The sequence below is a fragment of the Eumetopias jubatus genome, unplaced genomic scaffold, assembly GCF_037043125.1.
Source record: "Eumetopias jubatus isolate StellerSeaLion01/CBP00866 unplaced genomic scaffold, mEumJub1_p1.0 scaffold_1, whole genome shotgun sequence".
In the NCBI taxonomy this organism is placed as follows: domain Eukaryota; kingdom Metazoa; phylum Chordata; class Mammalia; order Carnivora; family Otariidae; genus Eumetopias; species Eumetopias jubatus.
Window position 1 is genome coordinate 44,911,621 of NW_028274807.1, and position 26,175 is coordinate 44,937,795.

The 26,175-nt window shown below is 33.5% G+C and overlaps 1 protein-coding gene across 3 annotated transcripts in view; it reads left to right on the forward strand.

Moving 5' to 3' along the window:
* The window catches only part of EPHA6 (EPH receptor A6), an 819,528-nt gene that overhangs the window by 383,892 nt on the left and 409,461 nt on the right, over window positions 1-26,175 (forward strand). For all 3 annotated transcript variants that reach the window (XM_088025312.1, XM_088025358.1, XM_028119182.1), the window contains exon 5: window positions 3,592-3,927. In XM_088025312.1, the coding sequence (XP_087881438.1) occupies window positions 3,592-3,927 (336 nt within the window). The remainder of the gene's footprint in view (window positions 1-3,591; window positions 3,928-26,175) is intronic.

A 26,175-nucleotide genomic window follows, 5' to 3' on the forward strand; every position in this document is an offset into this window, starting at 1 on the left:
GATAATCAGTCTCCAGTCAGTATGAATAAGACCCCTGTTTATTTGTAGCATATTTCTACAATTATAATCATGAAATATAAATCTGGAGCAATTGATGTAGTAACTAAAATATCCTTAAGTTTGCTCTCCTTCTGTGTCAGCCTGTAAGAGTGTTCTGCAGGATGCTAGTATTCCTATAGATACTTCTTGGAAAATAAGGTTCTATAAACAAATGTTTGGGAATTTTGGATTCAACAAAGAGAAGCAAATTGTGTTACTTTTGTTCCAGGGTCAGTCGGCCAGAGGAGTCTTAACTGGAGTACCAAGCTCATTTTTTGTATGATAGCTCATGGGACTAGAGATACGGCACAGGATATATTTTGGGAAATGCAGTTTATTTAAAAATACTTTACATAAAATGAAATAAAACAAAATAAAAATTGTAGCCCACCTGGCCTCTGTTACTCAGAGGAAGATGGGGGCTGCTGGCTCAGATGCTTTTCTGAAGAGAAAAAACAGCACTGTCCCCAGCTTCTCATAAGTTTGCTATTGCAGCACTATTCCTTTATTCTTTAAAAGTGTAAAGGGGGAATGCAAAGTGAAGCAAAAAATAAAAAGAAGATTAAAGATTTATTTTCTAAATACACTAGTAGAAATAAAATTGTAGTTTTAATGTAAGGTTTATTATATGATGGACTTGAAAAACATCTAGTTGCAAATCAGAATAATGGCCCTTCTCTTATGAAGTCAATCTGGAGGGTGAAGTGTGGAGATTGTTTTTCTTCTATGTGAATTACTTGTTTCCTTTAAAGAAAAAAAAAAATCAACGTAAGGAAATCCCTAAAAGTTTCAATACAGATGTCTCCAAAAGGGTTATTGCTGCCAAGTTTTTTTTCCCAATGTCACATAATCTTTGTATAATTTATAAATGATAACAAAGCAATCAGGCCACATTCATAAAAACCCAGTGACACATAATTTAGTTGAATCTGAGGATTAGAATTAATTGTCTCTCTTTGTTCCAAGTTCTAAATCTTAGTAAATGATTCACTGCATGTCATTACAGCTTAATATTTGCATGAAATCACAGTTTAGCTGGCATAATTTAACAGCAATTAAAAAGCTATTTAATCGTCATGCAAATTGGTATGAGGGCCCTTGAGTAAGAAGGGTGTCTGTCTTTTTTTTTTAAGTATCTCCAGGCCGACAGTTATATAGTTGCAGACACCCATAACATAATTGATAACATTCTTCCTATTCATGAAAATATAAGTGAATAATAATTCATGTTTTCCTTTATAAATAAGAGAAAAGAGCAACAATATGAATATGTCATTCTGTAGGAAGACCTTATTATGATAATGATAATGTATATCTTCATCTCCCAGACATAAGTCTGGGTTGGAGGTAAAAAGCTACACATGTCCCTGTGCTCTAACTTATAATGCCTTCCATCTTTTCCCTTCTGAAGAAAGATGCTTCTGTAACTCTCTGAAACATGAAATGGCATAAAGCAAAGTATGCAGAAACCTGTTAGAAAAGCTAACCATCCCATTTCTAGGTCAGGCTTTAGGTAATATACATACAGATGACTGAGGCCCCTACCCATCAGGTTGCTGTTACCAGGATCCAGCAAAAAGAAAAAGGAAAATAGGGGCACCTGGGTGGCTCAGTTGGTTAAGCGACTGCCTTCGGCTCAGGTCATGATCCTGGAGTCCCGGGATCGAGTCCCACATCGGGCTCCCTGCTCAGCAGGGAGTCTGCTTCTTCCTCTGACCCTCTTCCCTCTCGTGCTATCTCTCAAATAAATAAATAAAATCTTAAAAAAGAGGAAAATATAAAATAACAGTTCTTAATATATCAAACCCAATACATAGTCATGTAAATTTATGAGTAAGGTATGCTACTCTAACACTGTATAACAGATCTTACTAATGAGTCCCCTCTACTATTCCCTAAAGCCAGAATGTTCTTTTTAAAACACATTACCTCCATATATAAAATCTCTAAGCCTGTTCCTGTTGCACATAGAAAAATATCCAGAGTCATTACGATGAGCCTAGGAGTCTTGCACTTTCCCACCCCTTCCTCTTCCTTAAAACTCACTTCTTACTTTTTTCCTTTGGCATTCTAGCCACAGTGATTATCTGCCAGTTCCTTGACTATTTTAAGATCTTTCTTGACTAAAGAGCCTTCTACCCTTAATACTCTTCTCACTCCTCTGACCTCCTCTTCCTCACCACCTCCATGAGGCTTTCTCAGGGTGTTTCTCAGATGGGTCCTCCTGATAATGTTTTTTTATTTTATTTTATTTATTTATTTATTTATTTATTTATTTTATTTTTTCATTTATTTTGAGAGAGAGAGAGAAAGAGCACGTGAGTGGGGGCAGGAGCAGGGGGGAGAGGAACAAGCAGACTCCACACTGAAAGTGGAGCCCGATGTGGGGCTCAATCCCATGACCCTGAGATCATGACCTGAGCCGAAGCCAAGAGTCAGACTCAACTGACTAGCCGCCCAGGTGCCCCTGGTCCTCCTGTTAATGTTTATTTCATCTCCTTTCCTTTTGATTTTTGCACAACTACTTATTATAATTTGAATTTTATTCTTCTATTTAATGTGTTTATTTGCGTGCCATTCAACTTAAATGTATATAGCAAAGTAAGAATTTGTCTGTTACATTCACACTGTAAGTCCAAGATCTAGCAGGTTATCTGGCACACATAGTCGTCACTTAAAAAAAAATTTATTTCATGAGTGAATGACTATATCTTGAGATCTATAAAGACCCTATACCAAAACTGAATTTCTCTCTATGGAAAGAATGTTGAAAATAATTCTATCCCATCTTCTAAGCAAATTTTCTTGATAGCAGAAATTTAAAGAATTGTTTTAGAGTTATTAAAACTAATTGTTCTAAAATACGACAGGAATGTTATTTTATTTTATTTATGCAATCAATCTATCAAAAGCATAGTCTCTTACAGAAAGGATTCTGTATTATTTCAGACATAGTGTGGTGCTGACACCTAGTAGACCTTCAGTTAATGTTTATGCAAGGAATGATACAAACCTGGGGTTTGAAGTACTCACATAAGTATAAAAGATTATTGACACAATTTTAAGAAAATACTGGAGTAGTTAAAGGATATTAAGTACTCTATACAGTGTGATCCATATGGGAAAAATATTAAGAAACATATTGTGTTTTTGTATATGTATGTTAGTATTTTTTTCAAATTTTGAAAATGGTGATATAATTATTAAAATGTAATTAAAACCATCACATAATTTAAAACAATGTTTGCTTATGATATATTCCAGTAAGCAAATTTTCAAAGTATAATTACTATATCTTTTGGAGATTTTTGACTTTTGATATTAAATATTCATATTAATATACCAAAAAGTTAAGATATAGACCATCTTACCCCCCCAGACTCCTTTCTTAGTAGGCTTAATCAGATGTTTTTAACCATATTTCCTTATGGTTCCCATTAGAAGAGTTCAAACTAATAACAAAACAAATGTTTATTGATGAAGTTTTCAAGTTAGCCCCCTAATTCATTGTCCTACACATGTACATTTGTTTTTTTAATTGCTTTTCTCTAGGGCCACCTTCAGCTCCTAGGAATGTGGCTTTTAACATCAATGAAACGGCCCTTATTTTGGAATGGAGCCCACCAAGTGACACAGGAGGGAGAAAAGATCTCACATACAGTGTAATCTGTAAGAAATGTGGCTTAGACACCAGCCAGTGTGAGGACTGTGGTGGAGGACTCCGCTTCATCCCAAGACATTCTGGCCTGATCAACAATTCTGTGATAGTACTTGACTTTGTGTCTCACGTGAATTACACCTTTGAAATAGAAGCCATGAATGGAGTTTCTGAGTTGAGTTTTTCTCCCAAGCCATTCACAGCTATTACAGTGACCACGGATCAAGTTGGTAAGTTCCATTGCTGTTTTCTCTAAACAAATTCGTAACTCCCTTCAGATGCATAATATCCCTGGTGGACCTATATTCTCTGAGGTGCAGTTGTATACTCTATACACTAAAGAGGTGATCTTCTGGTTGTTTTTCTTACTATTTTCTAAGGTCCAGAAAGATATTTTTTATATTACTTCTTATTAGTAAGGTTAATTAGATATAATGCTTCTCTCCAATGTTTATGCATTGCTTTTGATATAATCCTATACAAGTACAATTTAATGAGCAAGTCCATATCACTTACCAACAAACGTCAGATATAAAAAAAAATGTTGCTAAGTGAATTGAAATTTAGTTACTCCGCTTATGCTGCCATTTATTTTCCATATCAAATAAAACAAATAGTAAGAATTCATGTTAATTATAATTCATATCTATGTTGTAAAAACACTGCAGCCGACATGCTTAACTCTGATCCACTCTGAAGAGAAATGGCAAAATATATCCAGAAATGTATCCAAATGTTGTTGTTAGGCACCATTTGTAAAAAGTTGTTGAATGGTCTTTTTAAAAAATCCAGTTGCTTTCAGTTAAATGTTCCCTTCATAACAGTATAGATTTTTACTGCAACATAGTTAGGCATGAATACCCCTGTGATTTTTATAAGTATATATTCTCTTTAACTCCCTCATAACACGATTTACTGCAGTACATGATACAGGAAAATCACCAGAGATTTTAAAAACTCCCATTGAGAAGCATTCATAAATTATGTGGACACACAAATGATTGTCTCATAGCAGAAAGTATTGTTGTATATGGGCACATATATACATATGAGACAAATTTATAAAGATAAAACTATTCTTATGCTGTAACAAATGCCACAGATTATGTGGTTTAAACAGCAGAAATTTATTTTCTCACAGTTCTAGAGGCTAGAATTCAAGAATAAGGTATCAGCAAGGTTGATTTCATTACTCAGCAATAAAAAGGAACAAATTATTGATACACACAACTTGGATGAACTTTAAGGGCTCTATGCTGAGTGAAAAAGACAATTTCAAAGGGATGCATACTGTGTGATTCACTTATATAACATTCTTGAAATGACATTATTATAGACATGAAGAATAGATAAGTGGTGGCCAGAGCTGGGGAATGGGAGAGAGGGATATGGCCATGAAGGGCAGGAGAGAGCATTGTGGTGATAATACAGTTATATATTTTGATTGTTGTGGTAGTTACATGAAGCTACGTATGTGATAACTTGCATAGAGCTACACACACATACACATCCACAGCGCAGTGGATTTTACTAATGTCTATTTTCTGGTTTTGATTTTGTACTGTAGTTATGCACATAGTTAACCCTGGGAAGGCTGAGTAAATGATGTATGGGATCTCACTATATGTATTTTGAGAATCTATAATAATTATAAAATTTTTAAAAAGTTGCTAAAACTAAAATGTGTAGATAGAAAGTTTAGTATTTTATTAAGAACATCTTAAATGAATGTGACTTATTTATATTAATACATATAAATTCACTTTGCTGATAATCTTCAGAAATACATCTGATAAAGCAAAGCCAAGTAGTACTGTACAATCATCTTGTATTTACCATGCAATTTTACCCTTAATTTAGCAAATAACTACACATCATAGAATTTGGTTAATGGCTTTTAAAAAGGAATTCCTATTTCCTCTTTTTTTCCTTCGTCCCATAGGTCAACAAAATCTGATCAAATATATCTTCAGAATAAGAGAGATTAGCATCTTCTGTTCCTCTCTACATTAGCAGATTATATCTAAGGGCTTTTGGCTGCCGTTGGGTAAAAAATACAACTCAGAACAACCATTCTTAACTATGGGGGATAAAAACAGCGTATCACTTTAAATAAAATATATATGTACATATCTTTACATAATTTCATACATATTGCATTGAGCAGCCTTTCATTCTAGGATTAAAAGAAAGTTCATTTAGTCTACTTTTCCACTTAGCAGAGAAGAGAATATAAATTGTTTCTCACTTTTAAAATGAGAAAATTCATTAAAACTGTATTGCTTTAAAGACAGGTTAGTTAGGCACAAAATAAAATATAGTATCCATATATTGAGACTATACATTCTGGAAGGATAATATTATTAAGCAGTCCTCCCCAGTAAATTTCACTTTGCTGAAGTATATTAAGAAACAATTGTTGTTAAATTAACTGTGTTTTAGATAAAAATAGTAAGAAAAATCTAAATATATTTAAATTTTATTTGAAAGGTACATAATGGGCCTAACTGAGCTAAAATATTGCCACAAAAATTAATAAAATATTATGACCAGCAGGAACTACACAAGGATGTCCACTCTTAGCACTTTTATTCAATATATTGCTGGAAAATCTAGACACAGCAATCAGACAACAAAAATAAATAAAAGGCATCTAAATCAGTAAGGAAGAAGTAAAACTATTTGCAGTTGACATGATACTCTACATAGAAAATCTTAAAGATTCCACCAAAAATCTACTAGAACTGATAAACAAATTCAGTAAAGTTGTAGGATACAAAGTCAATATACAGAAATCTGTTGCATATCTATACACCAATAATGAAGCAGCAGAAAGAGAAATCAAGGAGTCAAGCCCATTTACAGTTACACCAAAACCATAAGATAACTAAGAATAAACCTAACCAAAGAGATGAAAGACCTGTACTCTGAAAACTATAAAACACTGATGAAAGAAATTGAGGACAACACAAAGAAATGGAAAGACATTCCATGCTCATGGATTGGAAGAACAAATATTATTAAAATGTCTATACTACCCAAAGCAATCTGCACATTTAATGTAATCCCTATCAAAATCACCAGCATTTTTCACAGAACTATAATAAACAATCCTAAAATTTGTATGGCACCACAAAAGACCCCAAATAGCAAAAGTAATCTTGAAAAAGAAAAGCAAAGCTGGAGGCATCACAAATCTGGACTTCCAAGTTATATTACAAAGCTGTAGTGATCAACATGGTATGGTATTGACACAAAAACAGACACATAGATCTATAGAACAGAATAGAAAACCCAGAAATGAACCCACAACTATATAGTCAATTGATCTTCAACAAACAAGAAAGAATATCCAGTGGGAAAAAAGACAATCTCTTCAACAAATGATGTTGGGAAAACTGGAGAGCAACATGCAAAAGAAGGAAACTGGACTACTTTCTTACACTGTACACAAAAATAAACTCAATGAATTAAAGACCTAAATGTGAGACCTGAAACTATAAAAATTCTAGAAGAGAACATAGGCAGTAACCTCTTTCACATCAGCCATAGCAACTTTTTTCTAGATATGTCTCCTGAGGCAAGGGAAACAAAAACAAAAATAAACTTCTGCACAGCAAAGGAAATAATCAACAAATCTAAAAGGCATCGTAAGGAATGGGAAAAGATATTTGCAAATGATATATACAATAAAGGGTGAGGATCCAAAATATAAAAAGAACTTATAAAACTCTAACACCCCTAAAATAAAAATCCAGTTAAAATGGGCAGAAAACATGAACAGCCATTTCTCCAAAGACATCCAGATGGCCAACAGATACATGACAAGATGCTCATCATCACTTACCATCAGGGAAATGCAAATCAAAACTATGATATTACCTCACACCTATCAGAATGGCTAAAATCAACAACACAAAAACCAATTGTTTTTGGTGAGGATGTGGAGAAAAAAGAACCCTCTTGCACTGTTGGTGGGAATGCAAACTGGTGCAGCTGCTCTGGAAAACAGTATGGGGGTTCCTTAAAAAGTTAAAAATAGAGCTACCCTACAATTCAGCAATGGCACTACTGGGTATTTACCCAAAGAATACAAAACACTGATTCAAAGGGATACATGCATCCCTGTGATTATAACAGCATTATTTAATTGCCAAATTATGGAAGCAGCCCAAGTGTCCATATATGATAAATGGATAAAGACGGTGTGGTATAAATACAAGGGAATATGATTCAGCCGTAGAGAAGAATGAAACTGTGCCATTTGCAATGACATGGATGGAGCTAGACAGTATAATGCTAAGCAAAATGAGTCATCAGAAAAAGACAAATGCCATATGATTTTACTCATATGTGGAATTAAAAACAAAAAACAAATGAGCAAAGGGGAAAAAAAGAGAGAGAGAGTGAAACAAACCAAGAAACAGACTCTTAACTATAGAGAACAAACTGATGATTATCACAGGGGAGGGATATGGGGGGATGGGTTAAATAGGTGATGTTGGTTAAGGAGTGCAATTTTTGTGGTGAGCATGAGGTGATGTATGGAATTGTTGAATCACTACATTGTACACTTGAAACTAATATAACACTGTATGTTAACTAACTATAATTCAAGTAAAAACTTAAAAAAACAACAAAAATAGTTCTGTATACAGGATGGCAGTGAGCCACTGAATTTATAAAATACATTTACCTGGCCCTAACAAAAAAAGTATTATGATCAGCCTTATAAGTATGAATGACCATCCCCATGTCACAATTTTAAGAAACATGAAGAAGGCCTTGTCTCACTATGCTGAAATTCTGACATTAGAATATCATGTCTTTAAAAATGCATATACTAGGTGCCTGGGTGGCTCAGCTGGTTAAGCAACTGCCTTTGGCTCAGGTCATGATCTTGGAGTCCCGGGATCAAGTCCCGCATTGGGCTCCCTGCTCAGCGGGGAGTCTGCTTCTCCCTCTGACCCAACCCCCTCTCGTGCTCTCTCTCTCTCTCTCTCTCTCTCATTCTCTCTCTCAAATAAATAAATAAAATCTTTAAAAATAAATAAATAAATAAATAAATAAATAAATAAATAAATAAATAAAATGCATATACTGGGGTGCCTGGGTGACTCAGTGAGTTAAGCATCTGCCTTCAGCTCAGGTCATGATCCCAGGGTCCTGGGATCAAGCCCCACGTCAGGCTCCCTACTCAGCGGGAAGCCTGCTTCTCCCTCTCCCACTCTCCCTGCTTGTGTTCCCTCTCTCTCTGTGTCTCTCTCTGATAAATAAATAAAAACTTTTAAAAGAATAAAAAAAATGCATATACTTTAAGCAAGGGTAACAGTATAAAATAGCTCAATCTGTTCATGTATCAATAATGATTTTAATATCATATCCTAGTGTTGGATAAAAAAAGGAGCCTATAGTAACTGGAGTGTCCCAGAGCCAGGCTTCAGCTGTTAGAATGTGTGCCAGCCTTAATAAGGTAATAGTTTTACTGTTGCAAATTGAGAAGGCATTTCCCATCATCTCACTTGGGTATCTTTGGAAAATCTCTTTGAAGCAACTTTAAAGGCACTTTCCAAGGTTATCTGGTAGATAACACTTTGCAATTTTGTTGGACTGAGAGGGCCACAGTCAAAGATTTTTCTCATCATCTGTAGGTTATGTATCATTGTTTTTAAGCTAAAATGGAAGTGATACATGCTCTTCACAAACCTTTAATTTATTCAACGTATATACATTGCTGAGTGAGCCTTTATGAGCCTTACACTCTGGTGGGGAGGCAGATAATGAAAATAATAATAATTTGGCAAATATATAATTAGTATGTGATAAGTCCCACTAAAGAGAAGAACAAAGCGCTCTGAAAGCATGTATTCTCTAAGTTTGGGGAATAAGATCTTCCTGAGGAACTGGCATTTAAATTAAGTTTTGTTCTGAGAGATGAGTAGGCTAAATGAGACTGGGACAAGGGAAAGGATTCTGAGCAGAAGGAACCAAGCAAAGGTAAGCAATTGAGGGATTAGGTACTGATGACTAATGTACCAAAGGCATCTAAAAAGTTGACATATTGCAGAGGTACAGCAGAATTTGAGCTGAAGATTTAACTTAAAATTTGGAGAAAGGAGTGGGTGTCTATAAAATAACCAAGACAAGTTAGAGAATCCCCATTAGCAGAAGACATTGCTATATTATCAGGGCCACAAATAGGGGAAGAAATCAGCAGAGTAATAATATTGTTCATGAGGTGACACTTGTATAAGTAAGGAAATAAAATATTAGAGACCAAAAAGTATAGACAACTGTATTATGTTTTTACTACTTTTTGTGGGCACAGTATAGAACATGGAGATAAAGGGGACATTTGCTTTGAATTGCCTTTTCCTTCATGTAGTTGCCTAATATGTATGTATCTTTCCTCATATTTAAGAAACATTAAGGAAACCATATTAAATAACCCTGATTTAATTGTTTGCTATCTGTTGACAATTAAACAAATATAAAAAAATTTCCAAATCACTTACAACCACTTAGCTGTAGTTAAGAGAAACATTCCTTGATTATTCTGATTCCAGTTGGATAAATAAGATTATAGATTTAAAACTATGACTCTCATAATTAGGAATCTTTGCAATAAACCTTAATTAACTGACTTCTACAATCCCTAAGAGCTATTTTTGCAATCTTCTATTTTCATAGTTTATTTAAATGGTTTTTAAAGGTGTTTAATTTAGAAAGCAACAGCTAGAAAACATTTCATTTTAATCTTCAGTGCATGATAGGAAAACTAAGGTGTGTAGTTCAGTCAAAGGAATTATTCAGGTCATAGACATAAAGAAAAATGTTAATCATGGATAGTCAACCTGAAACAAATTGTGTTTGTAGATATCCTGACATGTGCAAAAACCTTTAGGGACCATGTTCAAAGTAAAAGAAATGCTAAATTGCAAACCAATTCTGCTGATATTTGCTAACAGGTCTTTAAAGCAATTATTGTCAGAACCAGGTTATCTAGTTCCTTGGTTTCTTAAAGTATACATTTAACACTCCTCTCTCTGCCATTGGGTGACTATTCTGTATAGTTCTTGCCTCAGGCTTACATTTTGATTAGAGATTTCATATATTTGCTCAGGCAGCAATGATTAATTGAACTAACATTGAAAACAGATTTAAATAAACAGAATTTGTATATATTTATAAACTTGAGATGTCTATTTGATTTATAGTTCACTGCATTTTGGAAATACAGTCTATTTCAAAAGGCACCCTTTTATATATTGCTGGAGTAGGTAATTAGGGACACTATAAACATTCATTTGTCTTTATATCTGTATTTTAAATTATTTTATCTCTGGATATCAGTCCTGTAAAATTCTTGACAGCAAATAATTATTTTTCCAAAATCTGCACAAGTCTATTCAAAGGAAGAAAAAAATCAGTATAAAAATTTTAAATGCTTACTAAATATACACTGATTACAAGCCAATGACATAAGTTTTTTTAAAAAGACAATAATGGTAATTTAAGAGAGATGCTGTATTATTTGTATTTTTCGTATTTCTTAAACACAAGAAAATTACATATCAAAAATTACAAACACCTTATATCAAAATAAATGTTCCTATCTCCTCAGTCAGTGTTTCTGCTCTGAAAAGTGCACTGAATATTTTTTTATGGAAGATAATTGAAATGTCGGTCTAGTTAATCATAACTAAATAACTTTATGGTCCAGCCAAATATTAAATTATAATAGAGTCTGGATGATTGCAAACTTTTTTTACTACTGAGAAACGTCAAATTACTTCCAAGTCTAGTGTCTTTTTGTGGCATGCATCTTTTGGGTAAATGAATGATATAGGAAAGTCCTTTAGACTTCAGCAGTTAATTTGCTGAGATTAGTCAGTGGCTCAGTCAACATGTGAAGAAACTGAACTGCTCCCAGTCACTTATGTTCAATAGCATACGTGTTTCTCTCTCACTGAACCGTAACCATATATTTTTTAATATTTTGCTTTTCCAACCAATATGTGAGCTTTTTGAGAGCAAAGATGATGTGTTTTTGACTAAGAATATTCTCAACCTCCATTGTCTGTAACTTCATAAATATCCATTGACTTGCATTAACAGAAATTGGAGATGGTTTGAGTTATCATTCATTCATTTATTAATTCATTCAAAAATATTCATTGAATATTTACTGTGTGCCAGAAACTCTTCTACATACTAGAAGTATAGCAAATAAAGGAGAAAAACAAATAAACAGAAACCAGTTAAGTGCCTCGGCTTTTGTGGATACTATATATTCTAATGGCAAGTAGTGATATATCCCATGAAGAAGAATTAAGCAGAGTAGGAGATTCGGAAGAAAAAGAAGCAGATATTTTCCATGGGGAAAGCCAAAACTACCTCTCTTGATAATGTAACACTTGAGCAGATCCTGAGTTGAAGAGAAAACCTGTGAATATATAAAAGACTATTCCAGGCAGTGGGAATAAAAAGGGCAAAGCCTTAAATTTAAGCAGGCATTTGCCTAGAAAGGGACAAGAAAATATTATTGCATATATTTTCTTTAGCACATACTAAATTTCATGCTCACTAAATCCTCTGGTGCTGTGCTTAAAGAATTTTCAGCAAAAGATCAACACTAACCTATCCTTTAATAGCAATCGTGGTTTTTCTTGGTGATCATAGATTGCTGGAAAAATGTGTTTAATCCTAAACTTCATTTTAAGCAGTTGGCTCTTAGAGTTATCAGCTGTTATCTGAGGAATTCTCATTTGCACATTGTGCAGGAGAGATGACTAAGTACTTTCTTAGTATAAACTAATAAGATCTTACTGCTATTATAATACCTCTACTACTACATTAATGATGTTAATGGCCTTTGTTCATACAAATTGAAAAGTAATGGTAGAAGATTGTTTAGTAAAATATTTTAAATCCTGCAAAAATAAACGTGGTTAGCAGTGAAGATAAATGTATATGATTTTATTGTGCATAATCTGTATCTGACTTAGGATGTAAGGCTCTACTTTATGGTAGGCATATGTCCAGCCAATTATTTGCTCATTTTCAATACAGTTCTTTGTTTGGAGATGGAAGCTAATTTAGTTTCATAACTAAACTCTCCCTACAAAGCAAACTGGTTGATTTAGATAGCTGATTTGTATGAGGTTTTTAAAAATATATTTTCCAAAAGCCTCCTTTGTTTTAAATATTATAAAGGATTGAAAAAGCATAATGTGTAAGATTTAAACCAAAAGATTTTCAAGGTTGACAGATTATCCTGATCATTATTGAAAATGTGAAATGTCTTCATACTTAAATACTTTAATTAATAAAGATTGAAACAAATTGCTGACCTTTTAATCAGATGGAAATTCCATATAGAATCTTTAGATTAAATAGCTTTTTCTTTTCTTCCATGTGTTCCTCAGCACTTTTCTATTTGGTTTGGATTCTAAACAATCAGTTCCAGCTACATAATTTTTGATGCCCAGTGAAAAGTGAAAACTGCAGGATCCTTTGTTCAAAAAGCAGGAAAAAAGGGTCATTAAAGGTACTAAAATATAAAGCCTTTTCCTTCTGCAATTTCTCTCTCAATTTGTCATGGTGCTTTTTAATTGCCATTTTATGTCCTTATAAGTAACAAAAAAAAAAATACAATTTCAAATACTAGCATAAACTTTACCATTCATCTTTATATTGCTCAATGCCACCTTTAAATTCAAATATAAAAACATTTAACTCATCTGCAGAATCATCAAAATCACAAAATTCTTTTCCTGTAGTCCCTCCTCTCCCATCACAGTCCCTAAAGGTTTCTCAAGTAGCCCAGAACAAACAAATGTAAGCCATACTCAGAAAGGTTGGAAGGAGGGAGAGAGGTCTCACCAGGCACTGAGCCAGCACAGTGAGTGGGCACTCCCTCGGCACAGGGATTCTTTTAGGAAGAATGAAGACACCCCCAGGTTCCCAAGGCCTTCCCAATTCACAGTGGAAGAAAGAACCTCTAAGGTCCTTAAACTGCCTTTCCAGAAAACTACCTGCATAGGGTGGTGAGTGAGAAACTTGCCCCCAGTAAGACATGGCCTCTTCAGAACACAGATGGCCAACACACACACAACACACACACACACACACACACACACACACACACACACCTTTGCACTCCCCAGGGCTAGTGGACCTAACCTAGATCCTGCCTGTGCACATGTACAGAACCCCACTGGACACAGGAGACAACCCAGAAATGTGATCCTGTCTCTTCAGTGGTCAACACAATCACCTAACCCAGGTGGAAGGTGGCAGCAATGAAGGAGTGGGGCAGGAATTGGAAGACTGCATGGTGGAGACCTGGGGAGTCTGCCCGGGAAAACACATCTTGTAGATGTGGGAAGGTGACCAGAGGCTGGACCTTGCCTAAAACCAGGGCTCCAAGCTCCCATGCTCATTGTCCTGTCATACTTCACTTACAAAACACATGATAAAATTATTAAGAATTTCAAGATGGCAGAAGCTGAGCATTAAAACCCTAAGTAGGGTGAAGGAACTGTGCAGGTGGGTAAGTCACACATTCATGAAGCAAGCCCTGAAAACATTTTACAAAATAATAATGTCATTGTTTTTCCCATTTACTTCTATGTGTTAGTCAGCAAAGAAATTACTCAGTGGCAATGCTGTGCCCAGGACTGTGCTATATGCCAGGTAGTGAAAACAAGACACACATTTGAGTGTTTGAGACATTATGCCCACTGTGGAGCAGCCAACACTCAGTCTTTCATTCCCTGATTTAGAAGTGAGAGCTTGCCTAAGTAAAAAAAGATTATATGATATCTGATTCAATATACATCTTCCAGAACTGAGTGCCTGAAATATTACTCAGTAGACAAGTCCTTAAAATAGGTATAAAGTAATAAGTGATTAAATAGTGATGAGAGAGGGAGTGAATGTTGATATTTCACTTGTCTAGTTTTATGAAAGAGAGCCTACCACACATTTGTTTTGTTAGGCACTGAGCAAAGCTTTCAGTTATGAGAGATTAAAAACAAAATTGAAAGTTCCATAATGAACCTAATGCTACTCTAATTATTTTGACACCCTATAGACCTAAGGTGAGACTCCATGACTATGATACTTTATGCTCTACTATATATTGTTATACTGAGTCATTTCCAAAGTAAACCCTAAGATAGAAAAGTTTTTTTCCTCAAAATAATTATGAAATGATTTGAATTATGTGTATTCATCTTCTTTTTATCATTATTTTTTATTATGTTGTTAATCACCATACATTACATCATTAGTTTTTGATGTAGTGTTCCATGATTCTTTTTTTGCGTATAACACCCAGTGCTCCATTCATTATGTGCCCTCTTTAATCCCCATCACCAGGCTAACCCATCCCCCCAACCCCTCCCCTCTAGAACCCTCAGTTTGTTTTTCAGAGTCCATAGTCTCTCATGGTTCATGGTTCGTCTCCCCCTCTGATTTCCCCTCCTTCATTCTTCCCCTCCTGCTATCTTCTTCTTTTTTTTTTTAAACATATAATGTATTATTTGTTTCAAAGGTACAGGTCTGTGATTCAACAGTCTTACACACTTCACAGTGCTCACCATATCACATACCCTCCCCAATGTCTATCACCCAGCTGCCCCACCCCTCCCACCCCCTACCACTCCAGCAACACTCAGTTTCTTTCCTGAGATTAAGAATTCCTCATATCAGTGAGGTCATATGATACGTGTCTTTCTCTGATTGACTTATTTCGCTCAGCATAATACCCTCCAGTTCCGTCCATGTCGTTGCAAATGGCAAGATTTCATTCCTTTTGATGGCTGCATAATATTCCATTATATATATATATATATATATTATATATATATATATATATATATATATATATATACACCACATCTTCTTTATCCATTCATCTGTCAATGGACATCTTGGCTCTTTCCACAGTTTGGCTATGGAAAGTTTGCTGCTATAAACATCGGGGTGCACGTACCCCTTCGGATCCCTAAGGAATCTTTCATTAAAGCCAGTAAATAATATGGCAAGGGTGATAAATACGTCTATATGTGGATAGAAGTGTACATTTCATTCCATTTTCTTTTGCCTTTAAAAACTTATTTAAATCCTCTGCTCTAAGATGTGTATTGCCTTTTAGTTTATAATGCTCATGTGAATTGATGACTTCTCTTTTTTACTTCCTCTTTTAAGCCTTCTTTATATAAATAGTGAATGAGTGACTATTTTCTATCTCCGAGTTTAGATTATATTTTGATAAGTTTATTTGATAGTTATGTCCTATCCCATAATTTTGTATTTTTAAGTTTTTAAATTACTTTTCATAAAGATAAGTGTGTTGGTCAGTTGTAGATATGAATTGCACATTCAGATTCCTAAAAATTGAGGATAGGTTCCTCAGTCTATTTTTACAAGAAGAAATACTTAATGTGCTGAATAGTTTTGAATATTTAAAAGCTTCAACTGCTGTTTTTACTTAGCTGTTTTACAAAATGTGAGATACTTGTATTAAGAGCAGAACAATTAAACTCTTATTTCAAATGCTATTTAATTATATATTTAAATTTAAACTATAACTGACATGCAAAATTATTTCATAAAATAAACTATTTTTCACCATCTGAATTTTATTAACCTAACTGCTGCCATCTCATATCAGTTTTACAGTTATTTTACAAGGTGACAATTTTCATGTGCCTTAAAGAATCTCAAGAGACTGTAGACTTCAACTGCAAGTCATCAGGCAGGATGCACATATAAACCTTATGTGATAAATAAATACATATTTTTAAATTTTATATTATAAATAAACATTCTTTTATCCCATTTCAAAGATCTCTAAGAAACATTTCCAATCCTCTGGTATCATCTAACTGACTCTTTTAGCATGGTTTTCCATGTATTTCATTAAAATCTTTCTTCTGCCTGTTAATCTATTTAAGAAGAAAATATAAAAAATAAATTTACTTCAGGAAATGGAAGATCACAGTTCTCTGCATTATCACTGTCTGTAGATGGGAAGACCATCTGTAGAACATTTCAGTTGGGTCATACCTACTTACTTCATTTGCAAGTTTATCATCTCCAACCCAACTGCTTCTACAGCTCTCTAATTCTATATGTCTAGTAGACTGGAGAAGTGTTGTGCGTTCATGGTCACAAATCTTAAAGGAACTACAGGAGAAGTGACAGTATATTGGATTAAAGACTCCTCAAGATGTCCTCTTAGATGCATTTTTGAGGTAATCTGAGAGCCCCACAGTCATTCTCTTAAATGACCACTAGGCAATGTTAAGCTCCAGAGAAGACTCCTCTCCAAAAGGAAAATGAGAGTCACGGAATCATCAAGAAGACTTTTCAAAATCTGAATACTTCTACCATGTCATTCTGGCACAGTAATGGTGCCTTTAAGGAACATTTGTATATGGAAAAAAAGAAAAAAACTCAAAATAGTGTGTAGTTACTATGATGAGCAGTAAGTTTAAATTCACTCTTACAGCTTAAAATCTTAACATTTTCAATTCAGAACCTTAAAACAAGGAAGTGTTTGTTTTGTAAAAATTATCCATCTTTTTAAAAAGTTTATTTTTGTAGAATCCACAATATGAAATCTCATGTTAAAATATTGCAGGGTGCTTGAATGTTCATTTATATGACTAAGCTGAAACCAACATGGCCATGCTAAAAACACATAACACATTTTGACATAGTCAAGTAATTAGAACTTTAAATGTAGTATAAATTAAAAAAGGATTAATTATTTGTTTATGCCAAATTTAAACAAAATATGGGGAAAAAGTCTTAGAGTTTCATGTTCAAATCTTGTTAAACAGTATTGTCTTAGGTTATTGATTTAATAAAACTATAAGACTAGTTTCTTGTAAATATCATGCCATATAATTTATTGATATTTTAAAGTATATATTAGATATAACTAACATGAAAAAATAATTTATTTCTGTGTTAGAAATACATTTTTAAAATAAACGGTTAATATATGATTTTTTCTAATTTTCACAATTAAAAAAAATCCATAATAATAAATAAAGGCAAAAAGTAACCAAATTGTATTCTAATAGAGCTTTTCTTATGTTATATCCTTGATATATGCTCTTTCTTCATGCATGAAGAATTAGATAAAGTTTTAATGAACTTTCAAGGTAGAAATACTCATTCTTAAACTATGATCTAGAACTAGGTATCTTTCTCTAAACAGTTTTCTACAAATGTTCCATTTTTTTCATTTCTCTTATTAGTATTTATTTTTTTACATTAATTTCATATTCTACTTCCATAAATTTTCATTTTCCTCCCTGTGGTGCCTCACAGTCTCAGAGGAGGGAATGAGATGATATACCTGCCTTCATTTGACTTTTAAACCCATTACAGTTTGTCAAGGTGTAAGAAGCATCATAAGCAGAATATGTGAAAAGTTACCCATTATTTGACATAAATTTGGCCATTAAAGACTTGATTTTGAAGGAAAAACTATAATTTTAGAGTCAAAAGATGCAGAAATTGTTGCCTACTTATTTATTAGTTAATAGACAACTAGAAGAATAAATATTTGGGTTTTATAATAACCAGACAAAAACTTAGATTCCACACTGTCTAAACTCAATGTATAAACATGGCAAACAAATGGTGTTGCTATGTAAGATTTTGCATTAAAAAAAACATTTATTTTCAAGTTCTTACTTTTCAAGAACTAGGTACTTTTCTCATGATTCTATTTCTTCACTGAAATTTTGCTTAATTTTCTGTGTAAAAGTTTTCTTAGGAAGTATGCATCACATTTCCATAATATTTTCTGAAAATTTGGGGCATTGTGTTTGAGTATTGGAAATGTCATCTGTTGCTAAGATAATGAAGATGTTACATAAATGCAGAATGTAGTGCTGCTCCATTAGGATATGGCATTTTTTTAATGGATTCTCATCCAATAATATCCCCTTAAAACATGAAAAGTATATTTAATCAAAATCAACTAATGAATAATTAGCTTACATTTCAGGAATTAATTTGTTTTCCCAAGGATAAGATAAAAACAGTTTCTGAACAAAGGAAAAGAAGAGATAGTCTTGGAAAAAAGTTCTTAATATGCAAAAAAAAGATTTAACATAGGATGAAGAATACATCTGAAATTAATGGGGGAAATATACATTATTAAATAAAATTTGTCAAAGAAGAATAATTATTTAAAACATTTCCAGTTAATCCTTAACTAAGAAAACACCCTTAAATAAATTCCAAAGGATTAAGTAGATAAGTGTTAAATACAAAATTTTAAGAAAAAGTAAACATAGGTAAATATTGACTAAGTAGTGAATGGAGAAACAGAAAAAAAAATGATTACAAAGCAAAAGATAGATGAGTTTAATAGGAATTTTATACATCAAAGTAATTATAAATAAAATGAAAATAAATGATAAGCTGGGTAAATACTCATGATGAATGGACCATGGTAAAAATGGGCAAAGGACAAGAGCTCTCAATTCTCAGAAGAAATGCAGTTGTCTAATACGCATTAAGAAAAAACCTCACTCTTGCTAAAAATCAAAGAAATGAAAATTAAAACAATGATAGGTAATTTTCTTCTAATCAGATTGGACTTGCTTTTTGTGTTTTGTGGGGTTTTCTTTGGTAAATGGTAATACTCATGTCTGTTTAGGGCATGATTTGGTCAAAACTCTGATACTTCTACAGGATTATAGGAGTAACTATAAAAGTATATGGCAGTGTGTTTCTAACACCTTAAAATTATTATACTCTTTAAATTTGCTATTATGTATCAATATCTAGGAAAGATAAGACATGTAGAAAACTTTTTGTGTAAACAGGCGTTATGCATAATAAGGAAATATGTACATATCCTAAATGACAAACAAAAAATAAGTAAAATGGATTATGTCTATAAGATAGAATGTTAAGTTTAATGAAAAAGAATAATGCTAACAATATCATAAGTGCCACAATAAAGGCTTTCTATATATTATCAACTATGTAAATAATTAATGCATGCATTAGTCATAAGAAAATGAATAGCAAAATTTTCAGATGTTGGTAGTGTTTCTTTCTGTGTGATGGAATTATGGTTGATGATTTCTCTAAAGTGACTTGTAAGGTCCTTCATGATGCTGATGCTGACCTGATTGTCCTTTTACAGGTCCTTATATTTATCCTGCCACAGTACTTATTACCATGCTCTGCATTTCAGTTGCATGTCAGTTTTTTCTATTGAGTTGTTCATAAATATTTGGATCCCCAAGGCTTGACATAGTGCCTTTCATCTAAAATCTATGCATTAAATATTTACTACATAAATTAGTGAATTAAGTGTGTGGATATGTATACATACATACATACGTGCACACACAAACACACAAAATTCTACAATACCCAGAGTGAACCTTGTAAAGCTTTAATACCATGATACTTTTGTCCCTTAGTCTTAAAGTGCTCACTAAGAACATCAACAATAAGTGTTCTATTCATAGGCTCATTGTCCTGGAATAGATATTCAGAAGACATAGTGTTCAGTTGTGTAAACCTAAGCAGGAGTGCCCTGAAAATATGTAGGAGAGATTATTGTCCATTTGGTTTTATGGATCTCTAGGACCCGAAATTTCATATCCTGTATACATAGTTTAGTCTGCTATTTGCCATCTGCATACTCATGAATGTATAGCTCATAATGTCATTATTTTTTTTCTCTTGAAATGTTCAGTAGTTTAGTCATATAGAGAGACAGGAAACAGCTGGTCAGAATCTGATCAACTCTGAGTTCTAGTCCCTATACTACTACTATCCAGCTGTGTAAATTTAAGCCAGTTATTTAATCTTTCTGGACCTCAGATTTTTCATCTGCAAAATGAGAATATTGCATTGAATAACATGTTGAACATTCTATGCACACAGTCTTTTCATGTTTAAAATCAGTTTTCTGCCTTAATCCCAAAAACTTGATATAATAAAATAAGAAAATAATATAGTTGATAAAGATGTGAAAGGTTTTTTGATACTTCCTCTAAGAAGATACTTCCTTAAAGTTTTATTGTAACTTTCCAGGCATACAGCTCCTGCTGTAAGTCTTTACACTGTAATATTTTGCAGTATTCTTGGAAGTTTGCCATGGTGTTTTCAAGTTATAGTTATTTTTAGAAGGTAAAAAAAAAAGATATCTCAGTAATAGTTCCTCCCATGTTCAAGTCCATATCACTTTACACTCAGTGAGAAGAAATAAAAGTTTTATGGTTATTGGAAAGTAAAAATATATGTCACATTAGAAACCTGAGTATGTAAATAGAAACAATTATCATGGCTTAAGCATGACAGGAAGAATGTCTCTTCTTTCTCTTCTTTCCTTTTGTTTTATTTCACATTTTGTTATCTGTCACTCTCAACCTTACTTTTTGTTTTTTGGTTTCCACTTGTTTTGATCATATGTTTATTTCCTAAGACAATACCTAAGTCACTTTCTTCAAAGTGGCTTGTGTGTGTTCTTTATTCCATCACTTAATTCTATGATGTAATAAATGCCAAATATAATTTGATCTTTCAGCAATGGAATCTCTACGAGGATGGACTTTTTCACTGTATTTTATTGGTTGGTTCACTTTATCCCTGGAGCCTCAAACAGTACATTTATAGTGTACTGAGCCATGAACAAACATTTATTTAGCCATAATATGTGATCAGTACTATAGTCCATCAGACAGTGTAAGTAAGAAAGGGAGAAGCTAGTGTGGCTTCCTCAAATGCCTTCCTTTAATTGGGGAGGCAATGTTAGTGGCTAAAAAAGGCTCACAAAGAAGAAAAGAGAGAGTATTTTTTTAAGTTAAGTGCTTAAGTGACAAGATACAGATTGTGAATGCTTTAGTTCAGAAGAGGAAAGATTAATTGAGCTGGAATACTTCCTGGAGGAGCTTTACCTTAAAGGAAGAACAGCATTTGGATTGGCCATACAAGGAGGGTTGAGCCTTTAGATGATGAAGGCATGCGGGAGGAACAAGTTTTCACAATTTGTTTCTGGCAGGGTTGTGGAAAAGCCTAATTCTTCCTACACATATCTGAGGAAGCCTTCACTGAATCAAGATTTACACCACAGTCAGTCTTTGATAAGAAAATTATAGAATCATACTCATTCAATTTAGGAAACAATTTTGTTTGTGGTATTAAGGATTAGATCTTGGTAGCAGTATATTCTGCTTCCTCAAATATGAGCAATGCCGGCTAAAAAGATTTGAATATCAAAGATGAGATTTACCAGACAGGGAAGCTTACTTTTGGGGATGGGGGTTCTTTTAAGGAAGCAGGCTTAGCAAAAAATAGTTTCCATCTGGGAGCAAATTTACGTGGCACTGTTACAAGATGCACAGTTTTGATAGTGATTTATAAACAACCATTAGAGTGGGATGCTCATTGTCTTCCTACAGCAACATCTCTGAGCACTAAGCACTTTTTGGTCAAGCTCCTAGGATTTAACTGCAGGGCGTTCAGTTATAAAACCATTTTTCATCGATCTGAGCTGTTGAGTTCTTAACTGTAGCTTATTTTCACTTTGATTTTGAAATCCATAAATGCCAGTCATAGCATTTAGGAACTAAAATCATTGGCACAGGAATTTAAATGAAGAGTGATAAATCAAGGCTGCCAGTGGCTACTGCCTCAGCCAGATGCAAACACCACAACCACAGTTTTTAATAGCTTTGCATGCCTAATTTCAAATTAAGTGTGACAAATTAAGCAGGAAGTTAATTACTATCCTGAAACAAATAGTCTGATGTTGATTGGAAAGGGCATATAAAGCTGTGTTTTACCTTAACAGAATACCCAGAGGAAATATTAGAAAATAGAGATGTACAAATAACAATTAGTTCAGGTAAAAAAAAGGGGGGGGTGATTATTATGCATCTGGTTAGATGAGTCCAGATATTTGAAAAGGGGACTTCCTCTGAGCATAGTTTTACTAGTTTAAAACAAAGTAAGTTCACAGATGCATCAGAATCTTGGTATCTACCTAGTGGATGAGGGAGGAAGAGGCTTAGGTGTGTGTATCTGTATCCGGCTGACCAGATCATTAGAAGGTCTGTCAACTCTTCTCATGGTAGAAGTGCTAAAATTAACAATGGCACAGAAAGTGAATGTGACCCTAAAAGCCTGGAGATCTTATAAATCACAAAATTCTTAACTAGTCCCTTATTTATTTTTCAGAGCCTGCACTCCATGGCTCTTATTGTATTTAAATATTTATTGGAAAACAGTTTCTTCTGTGACTTCATACTTGACTTAATGAGTTTTTAAAAATATTTTTTAAGAGAGAGTGTGCATACAAGCAGGGGTGGGGAGCTGAGAGGGGCAAAGGGAGAGAGAGAATCAGAGAATCTTAAGCAGGCTGCACATCCAGTGTGGAACCTGACATGGGGCTTCATCTCTTAACCCTGTGAGATCATGAGCTGAGCAGAAATCAAGAGTCAGAGGCTTAACCGACTGAGCCACCTAGGCTCCCCTTGACTTAATGATTTTTTAATAATGTTTGAGGGAATGTTTCAAGAAAAGAATCCGTTCTTTGGAGTTCAAATGAATTTTAAGAAAGATAAAGTTCAACGTTCGTTTATTGCAATAAAGTTACAGATAGCTTACTGTATCAGGCACTGTTTCTAGCACTTAACATTCATTCATAATATAAACCAACCCAATAAGGTATTATTCTGGGTGTTTTCCAGATGAAGAAACTGACACACACAGACTAAGTAAAAAGTCAGTATCACCCAGTTGGGCCCTGGACAAACCAGAATTTGTTACCAAACAGTCTTGGTCCAGAAGTCTGAACTCTTAACCATTAGGGCACACTGCCTTTTGGAAACCTGGGCCTGGAGAGAGCAGTGGTAGTTATAAAACTAACACATCTGTGGGATCACCAGTCTTTTTGCTTCTTTGCCTATTGCAAATGAGAAACACATGCTCATCAGAAAATCAAGATTAACAAAGAGTAAGATAGCCTTTTGTCAGACTCTGTAGAAAATGTGGTGAGCTACCACAGTAAATGTATAGACTCCAGGTGACTTTTGAGCCGGCCATGGAGTACACAGGCTTTGCTAGCCTCTCACTACAGTGACTTGCCTAATTTGAAAGAAAACATAATCAAAGGAGGATACTGAAAATAAAAATTATTCTTCTTCCTTAAAAAGAAAGTATTCATAGATCTTTCAGAATATTTTATCTTGATTCTGATACAAGTATTTTTGCTGTTTCTTAATATCCATATGCTCATAATGTAACATTTAATAAATTTTAGAGAAAAAACAAAATCAAAAGATATATTTAATAAGGATGAGTCCAAATTTAAAATATATATATTTTCTGGTATACCTGTACTTGTACATGTTATTTTGTCAATTCAAATTCCATGTAAGGCAGGACTTCTGTAATTTCTTTTGCTATATTCCCAGTGAACCTGCCTCCTGCTAGGCACCCAAGACATATTATTTGAATGGATGAATAATTGAATAAGTGAATATTTTTTAAAAGTTAGTTTTATGATGATATATTAACCACTTTCTAATTAGTCTAAATATATCTATATATTAGAATTGATAGAAAATTCTGTAGCAAAACTAGCTAATATTTATCATTTAAATATCTTTTATTTTGACATTTCTAGTCAATTATTAAAATACTCTGTATAATCAGCCTTTTTTATTTTAAAGGCAGTGTTAACTGCTAAGCAGAATCAATTTATGTTTATTAATGACCATGGCTTATAGATGTGTTTCTGGAGAACTATAAAAGATATCAAAATTATTTTAAAGAGCCAATGTTTACAGGTGTTACCACAACCAATCTAAATAATTTCTGCTTTCTAATTAGAAATAAATTGAATTCATTACTTTATCTTCAGGACCTAGTATAGTGCCCAATACCTAGAAGGTATTCATAAATATTTGGTGAATAAAAGAATAAATGAAGGAATGCACTTTTAAGTTAAATTTTTATGAAGCTTTACTAAAATGGCTTCTACTTAAAGTGGTTATATTACCTAGGGGAATAAGATTTGCAAAGCAATGGTACAACTACTTTTCTTCACTTATAATAATTTTTAAAATATGTAAAATTTGTTATACTTCAGGAATAATTTCAATAAGGAATTTAACAATTTCTTTTTTTTTCTTTTTTAAAATTGTTTTATTCTCCTTTGGGTTGTTTTTGTTTTTGTTTTGTCTTGTTTTTTATTATGTTTAGTTAGCCAGCATATAGTACACCATTAGTTTTTGATGTAGTGTTCAACAATTCATTAGTTGTGTATAACACCCAGTGCTCATCACAACACATGGCCTCCTTAATACCCATCACCCCATTACCCCATCTCTCAACCCCTCTCCCTTCTGTAACACTCAATTTGTTTCCCGGAGTCCAGAGTTTCTCATGGCTTGTCTCCCTCTCTGATTTCTTCCCGTTCAGTTTTCCCTCCCTTCCACTGTGGTCCTCCGCGCTATTCCTACGTTCCACATAACAATTTCAATTTACTCATTAATGTGTTTGTAAAGGATGTAGAATAAAATAATCTTCAAGTTACAGTTTTGCATGATTATATCAAAGCTGTTTTCTAAGTTAAACCATCTTTTGGTATAATTTTGACACACAAAATCAACAAAGTTAAAAGAAGAAAAAATATAAGACAAGGTGTGTGTTGCTAAAGAAGAAAATATAATGTGGTAGATATGAGTCTGAGGGCCCACTGTTCCTGGTTCTCATTCTGATTCTGGTCACAAATTTGAGTGAAATTGGAACATTGCTATAGTGTTCTATACCAGGGCCTTTTTCATGACATAAATGGGATAGTTTATAATAGTTATTCCAAATAAAAAAAGTGAGGATTCTATATAAGTAGATTCTAGATCTGTATATGTATTCCCCTACAATCTAACTTTTTTTTTTCTGTAAAGGGCCAGATAGGAAATATTTTTGGTTGTGCAGGTCATATATTCTCTGTCAGACTACTCAGCTCTACCCTTGTAACAGGAAAGCAGCTATAGACAATACATAAATGAAAGAGCATAACTGTGTACTAATAAAACTTAATTTATAAAAACAGGCATACATAGTTTATAAACCCATGCCCTAGATGATAAAGCTTTTATGTTCTTAAAGTAATTAGATGCTTTTGATTAATATGTTCATAACTTAAAAAAAGATGTTTAAAAAGGCAGCTGGAAAAAAAATATGCTCATAACTTAAAATCTATGGAAAGGAAAAGGAATGATTCTTTAAAAATCTGAGATGGTTTCTCATTTAGAAATAGATTTTGTGGGGGTGCCTGGGTGGCTCAGTTCAACTCTTAGTCTCAGCTCAGGTCTCAATCTTAAGGTTTTGAGTTCAAGCCCCAGCATGGAGGCTATGTAAAAAAAAAAAAAAAGACATTTGAAGTCTAAATAGCTGGTAATTTTATTTAAAAA